The sequence below is a fragment of the Canis aureus genome, chromosome 16 (assembly GCF_053574225.1).
Source record: "Canis aureus isolate CA01 chromosome 16, VMU_Caureus_v.1.0, whole genome shotgun sequence".
NCBI classification, from domain to species: domain Eukaryota; kingdom Metazoa; phylum Chordata; class Mammalia; order Carnivora; family Canidae; genus Canis; species Canis aureus.
Window position 1 is genome coordinate 7552906 of NC_135626.1, and position 18727 is coordinate 7571632.

The 18727-nt window shown below is 55.8% G+C and overlaps 1 protein-coding gene across 8 annotated transcripts in view; it reads left to right on the forward strand.

The window, feature by feature from the left end:
- HMCN2 (hemicentin 2) overlaps window positions 1-18727 on the forward strand; it is a 147134-nt gene that overhangs the window by 81427 nt on the left and 46980 nt on the right. For all 8 annotated transcript variants that reach the window (XM_077851058.1, XM_077851061.1, XM_077851064.1 and 5 more), the window contains exons 37-54: window positions 356-451; window positions 978-1154; window positions 1808-1965; window positions 2836-2959; window positions 4557-4732; window positions 5857-5953; window positions 6127-6246; window positions 8219-8380; window positions 9382-9663; window positions 10913-11080; window positions 12273-12386; window positions 12858-12944; window positions 13969-14160; window positions 14903-15076; window positions 15208-15321; window positions 15843-15985; window positions 16858-17008; window positions 17636-17854. In XM_077851058.1, the coding sequence (XP_077707184.1) occupies window positions 356-451; window positions 978-1154; window positions 1808-1965; window positions 2836-2959; window positions 4557-4732; window positions 5857-5953; window positions 6127-6246; window positions 8219-8380; window positions 9382-9663; window positions 10913-11080; window positions 12273-12386; window positions 12858-12944; window positions 13969-14160; window positions 14903-15076; window positions 15208-15321; window positions 15843-15985; window positions 16858-17008; window positions 17636-17854 (2754 nt within the window). The remainder of the gene's footprint in view (window positions 1-355; window positions 452-977; window positions 1155-1807; window positions 1966-2835; window positions 2960-4556; window positions 4733-5856; window positions 5954-6126; window positions 6247-8218; window positions 8381-9381; window positions 9664-10912; window positions 11081-12272; window positions 12387-12857; window positions 12945-13968; window positions 14161-14902; window positions 15077-15207; window positions 15322-15842; window positions 15986-16857; window positions 17009-17635; window positions 17855-18727) is intronic.

Sequence of the window (18727 nt, forward strand, 5' to 3'; positions counted from 1 at the left end):
CTTGTCGCATTCATACCTGGCTTTGCTTGTCCTATTCATTTGTGGGTTCATTCCCGTCCTGGTGTGTGTGGACACATCCCTGTCTTGTCGTTTTTCATGGCTGCCCAGCATTCTGCTTCTCCACCGGGGTGGGCACTGGGGTCGTCCCCATCATACCACTGCCACAGAGATCACAGCCCAATGACTTTTTCTCGTGCGGGTTCAAGAGTGTGGTTCCTCGGTCAGAGGACATGAGCCATCCGGGGCTTTTATTGCCTGGACCCTTTAGGAAGGCCGGGGAGAGGCAGAGGGATGGCTGAGATGAGCCGCCCAGAGCCCCCATCCACCAAGCCAGGGCTCTCCCTGTCTCCCCTAGTGCCCCCCAACATCGAGCCGGGCCCGCTGAACAAGGCCGTGCTAGAAAATGCCTCCGTGACCTTGGAGTGTCTGGCTTCGGGCGTCCCACCTCCTGGTAAGACCCCTCTGCTTGGCAGGCCAAGGACTGGGAGCCCTGAGCTGTTGTCTGTCCGGGGCTCTTCTCTAGACCAGCAGTGAGGGAAAGGCCAGGAACTTGGGGCTAGGAGTGAGTGTTCTGCAGATGGGGTGGGCCCTGGCAGGGTGTAAGGAAGCTGAGGATACAATTGGTCCATGCTTATGAGGCTGCTGGTTTAGGGGGCACCATGTTTTCCTCTAAAGGTTTCTGTCGTGGCTTCCAGGCAGGGAGGGGTGGTGAGGGGGGTGCAGGGCTGGCTTTGACTCTCCTTGCTCCTGGCTGCCCCAGCCTCCACCCCATGGAACTTCCCCTCTGCCTGTCCTGTCTCAGACACACTGCCCTGTTCCACTCCCAGCCTTCTTCCTGGAGAACCCGCCTTGCTCTGATGCCTGAAATAAGGGCACTCCAAATAAAGGCCACCTCGGAAGTCTTTTGTAGGTGCTCATTATCCAGACACAGTCCGAAGGGCTGGCAGGACTGCTTGCATCTCTCATCATTCCCCCAGATATCTCCTGGTTCAAGGGCCGCCAGCCTGTCTCTGCCTGGAAGGGAGTGACAGTGTCAGCTGATGGGAGAGTTCTCCACATTGAGCAAGCACGATTTTCTGATGCTGGGAACTACCGCTGTGTGGCATCCAATGTGGCAGGAAGTACAGAGCTGCAGTATGGGCTACGGGTCAATGGTGAGCTGCCCTGGCACTGAAGGGGTCCTTGTCCAAAAAGTTGTCCTTCTATTCATTTGTCTGTCAATCTGTTTACCCATCCATCATCCATCATCCATCATCCATCATCCATCATCCATCCACCATCCATCTATCCATCCACCCACCATCTGTCCTTCCATCCATCCATCCATCCATCCATCCATCATCCATTCATCCATCCATCCATCATCCGTTCATCCATCTATGCATCCATTCATCATACATTCATCCATCCATCCAACCATTATCTACCCACGCATCCTTCATCCATCCATCTATCCAGCCCAGGAGTCCTCAGCCTTGTTACCCCATGCCATCCCCATAATAATGACCTCATGTTGACCAGAGGACTCAAGTTCAAGTACTATTTCTGTCACTTTCTAGCTGGTCAACCTTGGGCAGGTGATTTGCCCTCTCTGATTCTCAGTTCCCCATCTGTAGAAGCCTCATGATAGTATTATAAGAATGAGATGAGCACCTTGAGGATACAGAGTGATGTGCGTCTGTTGGGAGTGGCAGTTGCAGCACTTTTGTTTGTGTCTGTGTGTTCTGTGGGGTGGCCCAGCCAGGGGCCCTGCCAGTTTCGCTCCCAATGGGACTCACCTGTACCCTGTGTCATTGCTACCCTTCAGTGCCTCCTCGGATCACCTTGCCACCCAGCCTGCCAGGCCCTGTGCTGCTCAATGCCCCGGTCCGGCTGACCTGCAACGCCACTGGAGCCCCCAGCCCCACACTGATGTGGCTGAAGGATGGAAACCCTGTGTCCACTGCAGGGCCTTCTGGCCTCCAGGTCAGCAGGCTAGGCAGCCCTGGCTCTCCTCCCTGGTGCTTCAGTAGGTGCTAGAAGCAGAGGTCAGGCCCTGAGAGCTCTGACGTGAGGAAGAAGGAGGGGCCACCGAGGACGGTTTGCTGGAGGGAGGAAGGAGAGCTGCTAAATGGAGAGTCTCGAGCCACATGGTCTCCAGAAAGATAATGCAGGCCACCAATGCGATTTTTAAGAGATTTATTCGTTTTAAAGATTTATTCATTTATTTGAAAGAGAGAGATAACATGGGGAGGAGGGGCAAAGGGAGAGGGAGAGAAAGTCTCAAGCAGACACCACACTGAGCATGGAGCCCGACGTGGGACTTGATCCCACAATCGCAAGGTCACCACCTGAGCCGAAACCAAGAAGTGGATGCTCAACTGACTGAGCCACCCAGGCGCTCCAAGCTGTATACATAATTTTAAATTTTCTAGTAGCTACATTCAAATGAGTAAAAAGAAATAAGTGAAATCAATTTTAATGAAATATTTTCATCAACTCAGACTATCCAAAAGTCTATTCATCACATGATTTGATATAGAAATTATTGAAGTATTTTACATTTCTCCTTTGGTTCTAACTCTTTGAAGTCTGTTGTATATTTTAAACTCGGGGTTCAAAGGCTCAGTAGCGCTGCTCCGGAGGACTGTCTTGGGGGCACTGATGGAGTTTGCCCACCGGCCGGCAGAGGGCCCAAGGTCCGGGCACAGCTCCCACTTCCTCTGCATTGTGGGGGGCTCTGGGGCCCGAAGCCTGCTGCCCAGGCGTGCCCGGCAGCGGGGCCGGCACGTGAAGGTGTGGGCGCTGCCCCTCAAGGTGCGTAAGCTCATGTGGGCTTCCTTCTGGGGGGCACAGGTCTTCCCTGGGGGCCGGGTCCTCACCTTGGCCAGCGCCCGGGCCTCAGACTCTGGCAGCTACTCCTGTGTGGCCGTGAGTGCGGTAGGCGAGGACCGCCGGGACGTCATCCTCAGTGTCCACGGTGAGTGTCAGCCTCAGGGTGCTGTCTGATCCAGACCAGTGGCTCAGGAAGCTGGGGCCGGGGGTGCCCCCACCACATCCAAGGGGCGAGGGGCAGGTGGATGTGGGTGGCACCAGCCTGAGAGTATGGCCACCTTCACGTGGGGGTCGGTGGGAGGCGAGCTCCCCCGTCGTGGACAGGTGGGTGTGAGCGGGCGGCTTGCACAGCCAGGAGCTCTGTGTTCAGGAAACAGGCGGGACGAGCGTGACATGGCAGGAGGAGCATGGGGCCAAGTCAGGAATCGGATGTTCTTACTGTCCTACGTCCAAGGGAGTAACTCCGTTCAGGAAGGGCAGTGGGGTGGATGTTTGGGGCTCATGAGTGTCATAGACGCGGGTTCAAATCCTGCTTCTGCCACTTCCTAGTTCTGTGAGCCTGGGCTACTCACTCTGCTTCTCTGAGCTTCCTTTTTTTTTTTTAAGATTTTATTTATTTATTTTCGAGGAGAGAGAGAGAGAGAGAGAGAGAGAGAGTGAGTAGGGGGAGGGGCAGAGGGGGAGGGACGAGCAGACTCCACACTGAGCACAGAGCCCGATGCGGGGCTCTGCCCCACGACCCTGAAATCGTGACCTGAGCTGAAATCAAGAGTCAGACCCTTGACCAACTGAGCCCCCCAGGTGCCCCCAAGCCTCCCTTTCTTCATCTGTGAAAGAAAGCACAGGTGGGTGCGAAGATAGCACCCACCTCAGAGGTTGTCGTGGGAGTCACTCCACTCATGAAGCCCATAGTTACAGTTGCTGTTCTAACAACTCCTCTTGTGGGATTTTGTGGGGGTCTGTGGAGGTACACGGGAGAATGCTAGGAAGCATAGAGCCTTGGCTAGGAGGGGTGAGGGAGCCGTCTGTTCTAGCTCCTTCCCTTTGCTGGAGTAACAGCTAACGGGTGGCATGCTGAAGTGCTCACTATGGCTCACTGTGCACGGGGCCTCCACCAGGTGGGGACTTTGATTACTCCCATTTTACAGATAAGGAAATTGAGGCCCAGAGAGGCTGAGGAGCATCTCCAGGGCCTCACACAGTGACTGAGTGGCAGACACAGGACACCAGCCCAGGAGCTCTGATTCCAGACCATGCTTTTGCCTTCCTAACCCCTACCCTGCTCTGGTTATTTTTGTATGAGGGGAAAAGTGCCTCAGGGATCTGCTTTTATGATGCTTAAAAAAAGAAAAGAAATAAAGATCCTATGTTTCTAAAAAAAATTCGAGATAATTGTAAACTCACAGAGAATTGATACCGAGAGATCCTGGGTCCCCTTTACCCGTTTTCCCTCGATGGTATCATTGTGTGCAGCTAAAGCACAGAATTGCATATGGGATATTGACCTTGCTGTGACCATGCTACATTCAGATTTGGGGCCTTGGTCTTGGAGCAGGATGGGGAAGGTCCTGGAGGGGGAATAAGAGGTCTACCGCACGGTGGGGAGGCCCCCTCCTAACCCCGACTCCGCATCCCCTGGGGCTTGCTCCTGGCTGCCAAAGTGGTTGGCCTGACGGCAGCCCTGGCCCTGTCCTGCCGGTCCCTCACCTGCCTGAGACCCCTCTCCTGCCCTCCTGCCACAGTGCCGCCGAGCATCCTCGGGGAAGAGCTGAATGTGTCCGTCGTGGCCAATGAGTCAGTGACCCTGGAGTGCCAGAGCCAAGCTGTGCCCCTACCCGTGCTGAGCTGGAGGAAGGACGGCCACCCCCTGGAGCTGAGGCCTGGCATCCACCTCTCTGCAGACAAAGCCTTGCTGGAGGTGTGTGGCCTCCTAGGGGGCTGGTGGGGCGCCCACTCAGCAGAGCTAGCCCCAGGCAGGGCAGGGCCTGTGGGTGCCCTGCCGAGACTGGTTCAGCTCAGTGCGACCCAGTGCCCAGGGCACCCTACCCCCACCCCGACTGGATCAGAAGCTGCTGCAGGACCTCCCTTGGTCCCCGCAAAGCTGAGCCTTTCTCTTCCCACCTATTTTCCACTCCTTGTTCAAAAGCCTCCTGGCCTTTGGGCATTGGAGCCCTTCATCGGGCTTCTGGCCCAGCAAGGGAAGGGTGGGCTAGGATCAGGGACTCTGGGGTCAGCCTGGATTTAAATTTTAGCCCCGCCTCCTCCTGGCTGTGCCACCTTAGGCAATGGCCTGACCACACTGGCCTCACCTGTAAGCACCTGTAAGCACCTGTAAGCACCTTGCCACCTTTCTTCTGGGGTGGCTGAGGTTCTTTTAGAAAGAAAGCCAGCCCCTAGAACAGCTCGTCCATGTCAGCCAGGGGAAGGGGAGGTACGTCTCCAGCTGTTGGGGAGAACCTTCCACTCCAGCCCGTTTCTTCTCTTCCCTCCCCTCTCCACCTTGTGACATGATCATTCCCAGTGCTGAGCACCTCAATTTGGTTTCCTTTGCCCAGAATGCCCACCCTTCATCCTCTACATTCTTCAAAGCCACAACCTACCTTCATCACCCCCTCTGCCGGGATCTGACCTCTGAGGACAGGCTCTCCTGCTCCCACCCTCCTTCATTTTCCACCCTCCATTCTGGTCTCTTCTGTTGGACTTTCCAAAGAGGCCAGGAGCAGATTAAAGGCAGGAGACGGGCTGGGCCAGCCACATACCCATCATCCTTAGTAGGGCTGGGCTGTGGATATGAAATGGGGTGAGGCTCCCCAAATGGCAGCTCGTTCCATGTACCTGACCCATGTCAGGCCACCACCAGCTGTGGCTTCTGGAAACATCACGGTGCAATAGGTGGGAGATGTGCTATCATTGCGTTCCAGCTGGGGAGGTAGGGATGCAGTGAGGTAAGGTGATCTGCCCAAGATCACGCAATCTGTCTGTCCATGGCTAACCCCATCTCTGTGCTGCCCCCACTGATGGGTCACTCTTGATCTTGGCCAGGTGAGCAGAGCGGAGGTGGGGGATGCAGGCCACTATACCTGCGAGGCGCTGAACCAGGCGGGCCGCTCAGAGAAGCACTACAACCTGAACGTCTGGGGTAAGGATCTGGGGTCCCTTCCCCTGCCCCTGGCATGCTTGGCTCTCCTGTCACCCCACCCCGGGCGAATGCTACCTCGGTGGTCCCAGGATACTGGCTCTCTCCATTGCCCATCCCTTCCCTCCCCAGCCCACTGCTCACCCTACACCCCTCTCTCTCTGTTCTTCCTCTAGTACCTCCTGTGTTCCCCTCAAGGGAACCCCGCACCCTGACCGTGACCAAAGGGCACCCTGCCAGGCTGTCCTGTGAATGTCGGGGCATCCCCTTCCCCAAGATCTCCTGGAGGAAGGACGGTATGACTGTGTCCATCATTGCCCCACACCCCATAGCCTCTCTGGGTGCGCCCACCCCACAGCCTAGCTGAACTGGAGATCGGTGGGCTTATGCACAGGGGTGAGGGTGCTGGTTACAGAAGTGATGCTGCCCACAGCCCCTCTCTGCTCCGTCCCCGAGTCTGCCGGGTGCCCCAGCCCCTTCCCAGCCAGTGAGAGCTGGATGGGTCCTTTGGCCTCTTCCAGAAAGTCCTCCCTGACCCCCACCCCAGGCCAGGGCAGGGCCTCCTGGACACAGCCCGTGTGTGTTAACCTGTCATGTAGCCGTCTTAGTCCTTCAGTATCTACTCTCCATGAGTCTGAGCCCCGAGGGGCACTGTCTTGGCCACCGCTAAATTCCAGGTCAGCACCTGGTACAGAATAGGTGCTCAATAAATAGTTGGAATTCATTCACTTAACCAATATTTACTGAGAGCTTCTCTGTGCCCGGCCCCATTCTAGGCACTGGAAATATGATGGTGGGTCGGGGTAGTCAAATAATAAACAGAAAGTTAGCAAATAACTTTGATGGGAAGTATCATCTATGGAGAAAAGTAAAGCCAAAAGAGGGAGAAGATGTTTGCAGTTTCAGGCTGGGTGGCCAGGGATGTTTCGCCAAGCAGAATTTAAGAAAGTGAGGGAGGGACAAACATGAGAGTATTGCAGAGAAGAACATTTCAGGCAGAGGTGTGAGCAGGTGCAAAGGCCCCGGGGCAGGAATAAGCCAAGCGTGTTTGAAGAATGGGCAAAGAGGAAATGGACTGGAGCAGAGTCAGCAAAGGAGAGGTAGCAGGAGATGGTCACCAGGGCAGTGGGGGCTGGATGGGAGGCCACTGTAATGATCTTGACTTTTCCCTTGAGAGAGACGGGGCTACCGTAAGGGCTCTGGACAGAGGAGGGACACAATCCAATTTCAGCAAATTCACCCTGTCAGCCATGCTGAGAACAGATCACTGAGAGCAAGGATGGCCTGAGAGAGGCTGCTTGTTGCAGGGCTCCAGGCAAGAGATCCTGACCGCCTGGACTAGGCGGGGAGCCATGAGATGGCAAGGGGGCGGGGGGGGTAGTCTGGATGTGTTTCGAAGGTAGTTCTGGCAGATTTCCTGCTGGGTTGGATAGGAAGAGAGAAGGAAGAGTCGGGGTAACTCGAGGTTTTGGTCTGAGAGTCAGGAGAATGGGGCCAGCATCTCGGAGAGGGAGAGATGGTCAGGGGGCAAGCCTGGAGTTTGGGGCTTGTCCACATGGGGACCTCTGTTAGTCACCAGTGAGATGTCAAGCAGGCAGTGGGGGGCAGGTGTCTGGAGCTAGGCGAGAGATCTGAGCTCGAGATCAATCTGGGAGCAGCAGGGCAGGACAGCAGGGGTGAGCACACAGACAGAAAGGTAAGGGGAGCCTCTGGGGCTCCTCCCCACTGCCGGAACACATGTTGAGGGTGACGGAGCCCAGAGGACTGGCCGCCATGCAGGAGTACAGGATGATGGAAGGTGGTGTTCACTCCTGTGCCTTGAGGCTTCCAAACCCTTCCTCGATGCTGGAATCTTCTTGCCACCAGGGGAACCATGACAGCCACTTGCCCTCCCTCCCCAGGTCACTGCAGCTAGATGGATGGATCATTCGGTACCCAGCGTTGAAGCCTATGTGTCAGTCTCTGAGGAGCTTTTAAGGATCTCAGGGAGGATGTGAGGCAGGGTCTGCCCTCCTGGGCTGAGATGCAGAGAGGACACTGACCTGCAGGCACATCTGGGATGAGAAGAAGCCAGGGGGCTAGGGGAGCTCAGAAGGGGGGCCAGGAGCAGGTTTGGCACTCAGAAGACTTCTTGGTAGATGTGACATGTCCGTGGACACCTGAAGATGTGAACAGATGTTGGCCAGGATGTGCGGGGGTGGGGAAGGGAGGAGGGAGGACAAATGTTCTGGGTGGAAGGACCAGGGGCTTCTTTCTCGCTGCATCCAGGTCAGCCCTTGCCAGGGGAGGGGAACAGCCTCGAACAGGTGTCAGCCGTGGGGCGGCTCCTGTACCTGGGACAGACCCAGCCGGCCCAGGAGGGCACATACACCTGTGAGTGCAGCAACGTGGCGGGAAATAGCAGCCAGGACCAGCTGCTGGAGGTGCATGGTGAGCCGGGCTGGGATGACCTGAACCAGGTGGAAGGGGCCAGAAGGGTGGGCAACCAGGCACCCTGGGAAGGCGGACTGCACCCTCTAGAACCCAAGCAGAGACAGGAGCTGCGGCAATCAGAACAACCTCACATGCCCTCTTAGACAGCTGGCATTTTATAAGCTGCCCTACCCTGCTTCCCCCAGTTGGCTTCTTACAGCTTGTGACTTCAGCACAAGAGAGGGGTGACAGGATCCCCAGGAGCCTTCACTGGCCCAGAGAAACCTAATATATCTTTTTTTTTCTTAAAAAATTTTATTTATTTATTTATTCATGAGAGACACAGAGAGAGAGGCAGAGACATAGGCAGAGGGAGAAGCAGACTCCTCGCAGGGAGCCAGGTGCAGGATTCGGTCCCAGGACCCTGGGATCATGACCTGAGCTGAAGGTAGATGCTCACCACTGAGCCACCTAGGCGTCCCACCAAATATATCTTGAAACAGTTGGAAACAGAGAAATATAAAATTTATGTGAAGCTCGGTCACGTAACGGAAACCTGTCTCCAATGACTGGTCCAGCGGGGATGAAATTAGATAGGCAGCCTTGTAAAAATTGTTCTAGAAAATTAACCAGGAAAAGCATGTTCAGCATCCCACTTGTGGAATAACACCCGGCCCCTAAACGGCCCCAGTGACTGTTTAAGGTGCAGGAGGCCCATGGTTTCTGGGGAAGGAGACCCCTCACAAGCCTTTGGGGCTGTGCTGTGTGACCTTATCCCCGCAACAGGCCTGCCCCTGACTCTCAGGGTGCGGGAGAGGCACGGGGTTTAGGGCTGTGACCCCATCACAGAAATGGAAAGTGGATGCCCCCAGAGTGGGGGGGGGGTCCCCTGGCCAGGTCACACAGCCAACAAGGGGCTGGGGGAGCAGAGGCCTGAGTGGGGGTGCAGCTGGCTCATGACGGGTGCCTGGTGCCGCAGCCCCGAGGGCGGCCTTCCTGACCGGTCCTCCCCCCCTCAGTTCCCCCCCAGATCGCTGGCCCCCGGGAGCCGCACACACAGGTCTCCGTGGTCCGGGACGGGGAGGCCACTCTGTGGTGCAACGCCTCGGGGAAGCCCCCGCCCAGGGTGACGTGGGAGCGGGCCGGCCGGCCACTGGGGGCCGAGCCGGGCCTGCGGCTGCAGAACCAGGGCCAGAGCCTGCGCGTGGAGCGGGCGCGGGCTGCGCACGGCGGGCACTACAGCTGCGTGGCCGAGAACGCGGCGGGCTGGGCCGAGAGGAGGTTCGCGCTGTCTGTGCTGGGTGAGCACCACGCTGGAGCCGGGGCGGGACGCGGGAGCCGGCACGGCCCAGCCTGGGCACAGCCCCTCCTTTCTTTTTTTTAAAGATTTTATTTATTTATTCATGAGACACAGAGAGAGAGAGAGAGAGAGAGAGAGAGGCAGAGACAGGGGCAGAGGGAGAAGCAGGCGCCATGCAGGGAGCCGGATGTGGGACTCGATCCGAGGACCTGGGGATCATGCCCTGGGCCAAAGGCAGACGCTCAACCGCTGAGCCGGCCGGGCGTCCCACAGCCCCTTGTTCCCGCAGGAGTCCGGCGGCTGGGGAAGCCTTGAGCTCTGCTCTCAGAGTCGGGATTGGCTCCCAGTAGCCCTCTCTGCCTGCCTCCTTCTCCTCACTTGCTGTTCTCCTGCTCCCCTGCCCCTGGCCCTGGGGAATAAGCAGTCTCTACCCTGCGTGACACATGTGCCGTGGGGCGACTCAGGGCCTGTGAGAGACAAGGAGTCTGAACTGTGTTGTGGGAAGTCAGGGCGGCCTCCTGTAGGAGGTGACCTTGTAGCTGAAATGTAAAAGCTGAGGGGGAGTTCACTGGGTGCCGGGGTGAGGGGGAAGAGTGTGCAGGGCAGAGGGAACAGACTCTACAGAGGCCTGGAGAGGTGACACAGCACTTTCAAGGGGCCTGCAACAGCCTCGTGATGCCAATCTTTTATGGCATCACGTATGCCTCGGAGTAGGGCACAAGAAGTGGTGAGATCAAGTGGGCAGGGATGGGTTTAGGGAGGCCGCTCTCATCATGCCCTCCCCTCTCACCCCTCACCCCACCCCACCCCCACCCCCACCACCCCTATCCCACCCTGGGGATCCCTGGCCTCACCCACTTATGTCCGCCTGACAGAGCGTGGCTTCCTTTGTGAATGGATCCTTCAGAAAGTGCAGAATCCACTTACCTCCAGCATGTGGATTCAGGGGACTGTCCCTAGTGCCAGTCTCGTTGCTCAGCATAGGCACGTGCTAAGCGCTGGTTGGATTCTCCTGGCATCTCTCTGAGGGGGTGGGGAAACTGAGGCTCAAGGTGCCTGCCTGAAACCAAAGCTCAGCCTGTGGCCATCGGTCACTCCCGCCAGGGAGAGCTGCACTGACCTTGTCGCTTCTGCTCCTTGGACTCTCCGAATAGGGGTGGGGGTCATTGCAGGGAGACAGCTGTTGCGGGCAGGGAAGGAGCATACAGACCCCATATGCACCCTGAATGCGGCTTCTCCTCTGTGCCTAGAGCCCCCAGAGCTCATCGGAGACTCGCACCAGCTGACCAACGTCTCTGCCGCCTTGCATAGCCCCTTGACGCTGCTCTGTGAAGCCACAGGCGTCCCACTCCCGGGGGTCCGCTGGTTCCGAGGGGAGGAGCCCATCAGCCCCGGGGAGGACACCTACCTCTTGGCAGGTAAGGTGTCAGTCAGGGGAGTACCTGATTATCAGGTCTGGCCCTCTGCCTCTACCTCTGTTTATCACATGCCCATGACCTCTGACCCCTTGCTGCCAGGCCTGGTTGGGATAAGCATTGGGCTACTGGTCCCCCGAAGAGTGCAACCAAAAACACTGACTAGGTGAGGTGTGCCAGGAAAAACAATTGGATTTAAATAAGTTCGGGAAAAGACTTCCTGCTGTGTTCCCCTGCCCTCCTCTGGAAGGCTGACAGTGACTATTTGCCTAGCTAACGTTCTGATAAGCCCTGTGGCAAAAAAGAAAAATAAATCTCATGGCCCATCTATAACATCCCCCAGAACAGTAACAAACTTTTGAAATACTGAGCTAAGGACCTTCTCTGAATATTCATCCTCCCCACAAAGTTGATTTGTGATGGTTCTTGTTGGTATACAAATGGAGAAACGGAGGCCCAAGAGGCAGTGTCCCATCCATATCTTACAGGAACTTTGAGATCACTGAAGCTCAGCCTCAGTGACTCAGCAACTGCTCCACACAACCAAAGCTGGGAAGGCACATGAATTTTCCCTGTGCTCCACTTCTGAGCACTTGGTGAGGGCTTTCAGATGCCTTGTGGTACGAATTCAGAGACCACACCTGGGCAGGAGGGAGCATGGCAATCCATTAGTGATGCCTGCTCTGGGTGCAGGAACAGCAGTGATAACATGTTCTATGTATCTGCCTTCCCTGGGCAGGTCTTAGATGATCCTTGGTCACGTTCCCCTGGGAGGAGCTGGCTTGCCTCTGAGAGGCCCTTGGGAGAAGGCGGCTTTTTCCAGGTCCACTAGAACAGAATGGGGGCCTCTGGCCTGGGCCAGGACTACAGAGCCCAGTGCTGTCCGTTTACCCCCAGCCAGTGCCCAGAACCAGGGGTAGCCAGGTGACAGGTCCTTCTTACTAGAACAGGTTCACCCTCAAGTTCCTCAAGTTCACCCACGTGCCTGTCTGAAGTCCAGCGGGCTCCCTTCCTTCTGTTAACCCTCCTGGGTCTCAGTTTCCCCATCTGAGAAATGCAGCACTGGGGGAGGCAGACACGTACACATCTAATTACGACACTCCGTGCACTCCTGTTCCTGGTGAGCGGCCGGGGCTCAGCTTGGGACAGAGGCTGCTCATCGCTGTGCTTGGAGCCCACTCCTCTTCCTCCCCAGGGGGCTGGATGCTGAGGATAACCCGGGCTCGGGAGCAGGACAGAGGTCTTTACTCATGCCTGGCAAGCAATGAGGCTGGGGAGGTTCGGAGGAACTTCAGCGTCGAGGTCCTGGGTATGTCGTAGCCCTATTCTCATGGGCATCCCATGAATTACTCTTCTCCCACCTAGGAGCTGCTGGGGGGCTATGTCTAGGATGAAGGGCTCATGCTGGACCAGGGGGCTCTGCACAGGAAGGAGAGAGAGGCTCCTTTTCTTTGCCTGATCAACGACCTCTGCTCTGAGGCTGCCATGGAACTTTCTGGAAACAGCAGAGACTAACCCAAAGTGGAAGGGGGCCACCACCACCCCACTGCCTTCTCCTGATCAGGGCCTTCCCCTAGAGGCTCTTGTACTTCTCTCAGCCAGCAACAAATATTTATTGAACTCACTGCTCCGTGGAAGCAGGCACAAGGAGATGGGAAACTGAGGCACAGGGAACTGAAGGCAGTTGCCTTGGGCTCTTGGTTCTGGGCTCTTGCCTTCTGGCTTCATGGTTGTTCAGCCAACCCTGGTCAGTAACCATCTGTGTCCCTGCTTCTCCCAGTTCCTCCCAGGATTGAGAACGAGAGCCTGGAGGAGGCAGTCAAGGTCCCCGAGGGGCAGACAGCTCACCTGACATGCAATGCCACAGGTAGGGGCCACATATATTATGGGCCGGGAGAAGCATGAGAAGTCAGCTTCAGAAAGGAGGCGGTCCCCGGGGATCCTGACATGCCCTCAGCCCTACTGCTCCCCAGAGAGGTCTCTCTATATCATTAACTTGGCACCACATCCCTGCTCATCTTTGCACTCACTGTGTCTCTGCCCCCAAATACTCCCTCCCTACTCCTCACCTGACTACAGACCTCAGCTTCAGGACTTTCAGTCCTTGACTGACCCCTTTGGCCTGTGGGCTACCATCACGTGGCTCCCACAGGACCCAGAGCTTTCTTGTCCCAGCACTAATCACATTGGACCATTGTAACCTTGTGATCTCTGTGTGCCCCAGTCAGGCTCTGAGGTCCTTGAGGACCCAAGCACTGCTTTGTCACTATGGCTTTCCCAGTGTCTGGGAGAGTAGGCTTGTGGGCTGGGCTGAGCTGGCTGGCTGGCTGGAAGGTTGAATGGATAGGTGGAAGGATGGATGGATGGATGGATGGATGGATGGATGGATGGATGGATAGATGGGGAGGTGGGTGGGTTGATGGATGGATGGATAAATGGATCGATGGATGGACAAGGAGTTAGGTGGGTGGATGGATGGATGGATGGATGGATGGAGAGGTAGGTGGGTGGAGGGGGAGACGGATGGGTGGATGGGGAGATGGATGGATGGATGGATGGATGGATGGATGGATGGATGGATGGGGAAGTGGGTAGGTGGGTGGGTGGATGGATGGATGGATGGATGGGTGAGAGGAATAACTTGCCTTTCTGTCTTGCCTGTCTACATCCACCCATCTCAGTACATTCCTCCATAAGGAAAAGGCAGTCAACCACATAGGAAAGGATCCAGGCCAAGCTTGGTGGCTGCTTCTGTGCCTTATCCTGCTACATGGGCCTCTAACGAAGATGGAGAATCCATGTCCTCTGCCCTATATGGAAGCCACCTCTGACCTCTTGGCCAACCTAGTCAGAACCTGCTGAATTGTCTCACCTGCCTCTCCCCCTCACAGGCCACCCACAGCCCAAGGTCATGTGGTTCAAAGATGGCCGGCCCCTGACTGGTGGAGACGCCCACCACATTTCTCCAGATGGAGCCCTCCTGCAGGTCCTCCAGGCCAACCTGTCTAGCTCTGGCCACTACTCCTGCATTGCAGGCAACGCTGTAGGGGAGAAGACCAAACACTTCCAGCTCAGTGTCCTGGGTAAGTGCTGGGTGTCTCCCAGCCACCCTGGGGACCAACAGGAGGGAGAACCAAGGTGACTAACTCCTTACAGACAGCATCTCACAAAGCCCTTTCCTATTTTTTTCCATTTCTCTGGGTTCCACAACAACAAAATAATGGCTATATTGGCTGAACATTTATCATGGGCTGGGCATTTGAACAGGCCTGATTGATTGGATCTTCACAACAAGCCTAGGAGAGGGAGAAGTGCTTGTCCCTGTGTCACCAATGAAGCTCTGAGGCATAGAGGAGTGACAGGGCCCCCAGGTGTCCGTCTCCCAAGGGCAATCAGTATGAGCTGTCCTGTCAGGAGAAACAGGGATCTAGAAGATGATAGGGACACAGCCTGGCTTAATAAAATCTGTTTCTAAAAATGCTGGTGGCAAAAGGGACAGTCCCCTGCAGGACCTAAAAGAGGAAATCCCAGAACCAATGAAAGCAGAGCTCTTCTATACATCAGGGAGCCCTCCCCCCACCAGGGAGTGGGGCGAAGTGGAGAACAAGCAGAACTGACAGGGCTCTGGAAGATTAGAAGACTGTCTGGATGCTAAGAGGCTACTGGGGAAATTGAGGCAGAAATTATCCAGCTTCCCCTGTGGCTTTGTTTAGTGGTGGGAAGCCTAGGCTCTGAAGCTAAGCAACAGGTCTGAGACTTTTCTGGATCCTCAGGCCCAGATTTCAGGGCTCTCTGCTAACAATCACACCCTCTGCCTCCCCACAGTGGTTCCCACCATCCTGGGAGTGACCGAGGACAGTGCAGATGAGGAAGTGACAGTGACCATCAACAACCCCATTTCTCTGATCTGTGAGGCACTGGCCTTCCCCTCCCCCACCATCACCTGGATGAAGGATGGTGCCCCGTTTGAGGCTTCAAACAACATCCAGCTGCTCCCAGGTGATGCCCTCTGATGAGGGAGAAGTGAGGGGCCAGGGGATACATTCTTGAGCTAGGTTAGAGGGAGGGACTGGTGAGCCTGAGGTCATGTGACCTTGGGGGTGACCCTGGCCACTGCCCCCTGCAAGCAGGCACCCACGGGCTGCAGATTCTGAATGCCCAGAAGGAAGATGCGGGCCAGTACACCTGTGTGGTCACCAACGAGCTTGGGGAGGCCATGAAGAACTACCACGTGGAAGTGCTCAGTGAGTCAGGGACCCTCCGGGACAGTGGCAGGGCAGACAGGAGGCTGTTTGGGAGCTAGGGGACCCCCGGTGCCTGGGCCCCCACAGATACCCTAAGGTACCTCCCTGTGGCTTGTCTCCTCTGATGGTCACCAGGCAGCCAGGGCTGACTTAGTCATTTTAGGGCCAAGGACCCTAGGAGCTGGGAACAGGTGAGTTAGGCCTTGGGTCACACCAATGCCCAGATCCACACCAGGCCCAGTTTCCCTCTGCCACCTGCACTGCGACTTCAGACTGGCACCCCCAGAATGGCCCCCAGAGAATTCCCCTGCCCACACCGCCCCGTACTGTAAACCACTGTCAACCAGCACTCTCTCCCCTAAGTGAACAACTGCAGGCACAGGTCAGTCTCCAGGGTCCCTCTTCCCCTGCTCTCGGGAACCAGCACGCCCGTTTCTGGGACTGCCCTGAGTCCAGGGTGAGCACTGGGTCTCAGCATCCCCCTCCTAGGCCTGCTTCTCAGACCCCCTTGTGGTTTTCAGTCCCCCCTTCCATCTCCAAAGATGACCCATTGGGGGAGGCCAGCGTGAAGGAAGTGAGGACCAAAGTCAACAGTACTCTGACCCTCGAGTGTGAGTGCTGGGCCATGCCCCCGCCCACCATCACCTGGTACAAGGATGGACAGGTAAGTGAGGAAACCCCTGGGAGCCCTGCTTCTGCTTGGAACCTTCCAGAGAAGGCTGTCAGGGCGCTCCTGGCCCCAGAGCCAGCCTGGGCCCTGCCCCACTTTGTGTTTTACTAAGAAATCCAGCTGTTTGTGGGGAACAGGTCTCATCAACACTAAACACCACATTTACCCATTTTTAACTCCTGGTTTTTAAGCTAGACAGGCTTGGTGTTATAAAACTGTCAGAGTACTACTGCCACTTTGTGTTGGATTTTTAAAATTTTTTTAAAATATAGGTTGAGGGATCCCTGGGTGGCGCAGCGGTTTGGAGCCTGCCTTTGGCCCAGGGCGCGATCCTGGAGACCCCGGATCGAGTCCCACATCGGGCTCCCGGTGCATGGAGCCTGCTTCTCCTTCTGCCTGTGTCTCTGCCTCTCTCTCTCTCTCTGTGACTATCATAAATAAATAAAAATTTTTAAAAAATTAAAAAAAAATTTCCTCAAAAAAATAAAATAAAATAAAATAAAATAAAATAAAATAAAATAAAATAAAATAAAATATAGGTTGGCTCGGGGCATTTGATAGTGTAGTCAGCCAAGCGTCTGACTTTTGGCTTCGACTCAGGTTGTGATCTCAGGGTCATGAGATCGAGCAACCCCATTTCAGGCTCCACATTCAGCATAGAATCTGCTTGAGATTCTTTCTCCCTTTCCCTCTGCCCCTCCCTATGATGCACTATCTCTCTTACTCTCTCAAATAAATAAACCTTTAAATATAAATAAATAAGTAAATAAATATATATATATATATATATATATATATATATATATATATCCTCATCTGCGTGCTTTCTGCCCCTCATTTCTGATCTTTCCCCTCTTCCATCCCAGCCCGTGACCCCCAGTGAGCGGCTCCACCTCCTGGGCGAGGGCCGGCTACTCCAGATCCAGCCCACACAGGTCTCAGACTCCGGACGGTACCTGTGTGTGGCCACCAACGTGGCTGGCGAGGATGACCAGGACTTCAATGTGCTCATCCAGGGTGTGTGGGGGCCAGTGGGGCCGGGCTGGAGCATGGGCCAGTGGGCATGGGGGGCAGGGCCGCGGGGGAGGCCGGGAGTGTCAGTGCTTCTGGAGCCATCGGGCAGGTGGACTACATTCCAGGTAGTTTGTTCCCTTTCTCGTTGCTGGCTGGTGTGTCTTACCTCCAGGCCCCTGGCCCGGGCTCTTCCATTCACTGACTTTGTGACCTGGGGACATTCCTGCCCGCCCCCTGGGCCTTGCTTCTACCTTTATAAAATGTAGGTCATCAAATCAGGTAGCCCTGAGGGCCTCCACCACCTCTGAAAGCCAATGATTTTGTGCCTCTAATGCTCCAATAAACAAACTGGCTGAAACTTAGTATCTGGCTTTCTCCCCTGAGAGGTGGCAACATGTCATGGGAAGTCTTTTGAATCCATTGGATGTGAGCCACGGTGGGCAAGAACCTGATCTTGGTGCCCAGCATAGTAGTTGCTCAATAAACACTGGCTGAGAGGCGTGAATTTAAAAACTGCCTTGGCCTCAGGGATCTGCTCTAACTGTGGCATTTCCACACCTGAGAGAGGCTAGCATAGGCGTCTCATTGGGCAGCTGTGTGTTCTAATGGCTTTGTCCTCCCCCATCCCAGTGCCACCCATGTTCCAGAAGCTGGGGGAGGCCAGTGCAGCCTTTGAGATCCCATCCAGGGAACAAGAGGCCCGGAGTGGGGTGATGGAATACCGGGAGATCGTGGAGAACAACCCCGCCTACCTGTACTGTGACACCAATGCTGTCCCACCCCCGGAGCTCACCTGGTACAGGGAGGACCAGCCCCTCTTGGCCACAGACGGGGTGTCTGTCCTGCAAGGTAGTTTAGAGAGTACGGTGCGGGGGGCGGGGGAATCTGCAGGCAGGGATTGGGGCACACCCGCCTCAGAGCTGGGCTTATTAACTGCCCTTTCGAGTCCTTGGAGCTCCTGTGTGCTGTGTGCTATGTGACCACGGGCAGGCCACATGACCACTCTGGACCTTGGCTGCCTTTCATAAACCAGGGCTAGACACTCTGCCCATTTGAGGGTGAAAACAGGGCTCCCCCTTTGCCTCCAGTTTTTAGAACAGAGGTTCTTACCCAGGCCATGCCCACCTCGGCCTCAAGATTTATAATGTCCTGGGATAACTGGCCAAAGCTGGTGTCTTTCTCTGCACGAGGAGCCAGTTGCTTTAGTAAGATCTCAGGAGGACCACAGTGGGGGGTGAGGGGTTGGGATTCCAGGTGTGGAGCCCTGTATCATCTCATCAGGGGGGCCTTGGTGACCTTTGAGCTTAGGACCTGTCCTGTGTCCTGCAGTGTCCTGTTCTGGAGCAGTGGTGGGGCTGGCCAGGGGGAGATGAGGTGGTTTGCACCGGCCTCTAGACAAATAGGCTCATTCCAGGCTCATTTGGTGCTTGCAAAAGAAGGCAGCCTCTTGGAGATGCAGAAGAGGCCGTGCTTACTGAAAGCTGTTTATCCCTGTCAGAAACCCCTACCTGACCCCTCAACCTGGCCACTGCCCTTGGACCTGGACACTGATCTTGATCCAGATCCTGGGTACACAGTAAACTCAATCACATGCTGACTTCGACCTCAGATCCCGACCATAGGTTAATCCCAGCACTCAGGTGACCCGCTGGTCCTAGCTATTAACCTCCGACCCCAACACTGACCCCTGACTCCGGCCACTGACCCCTGATTACGGACGAG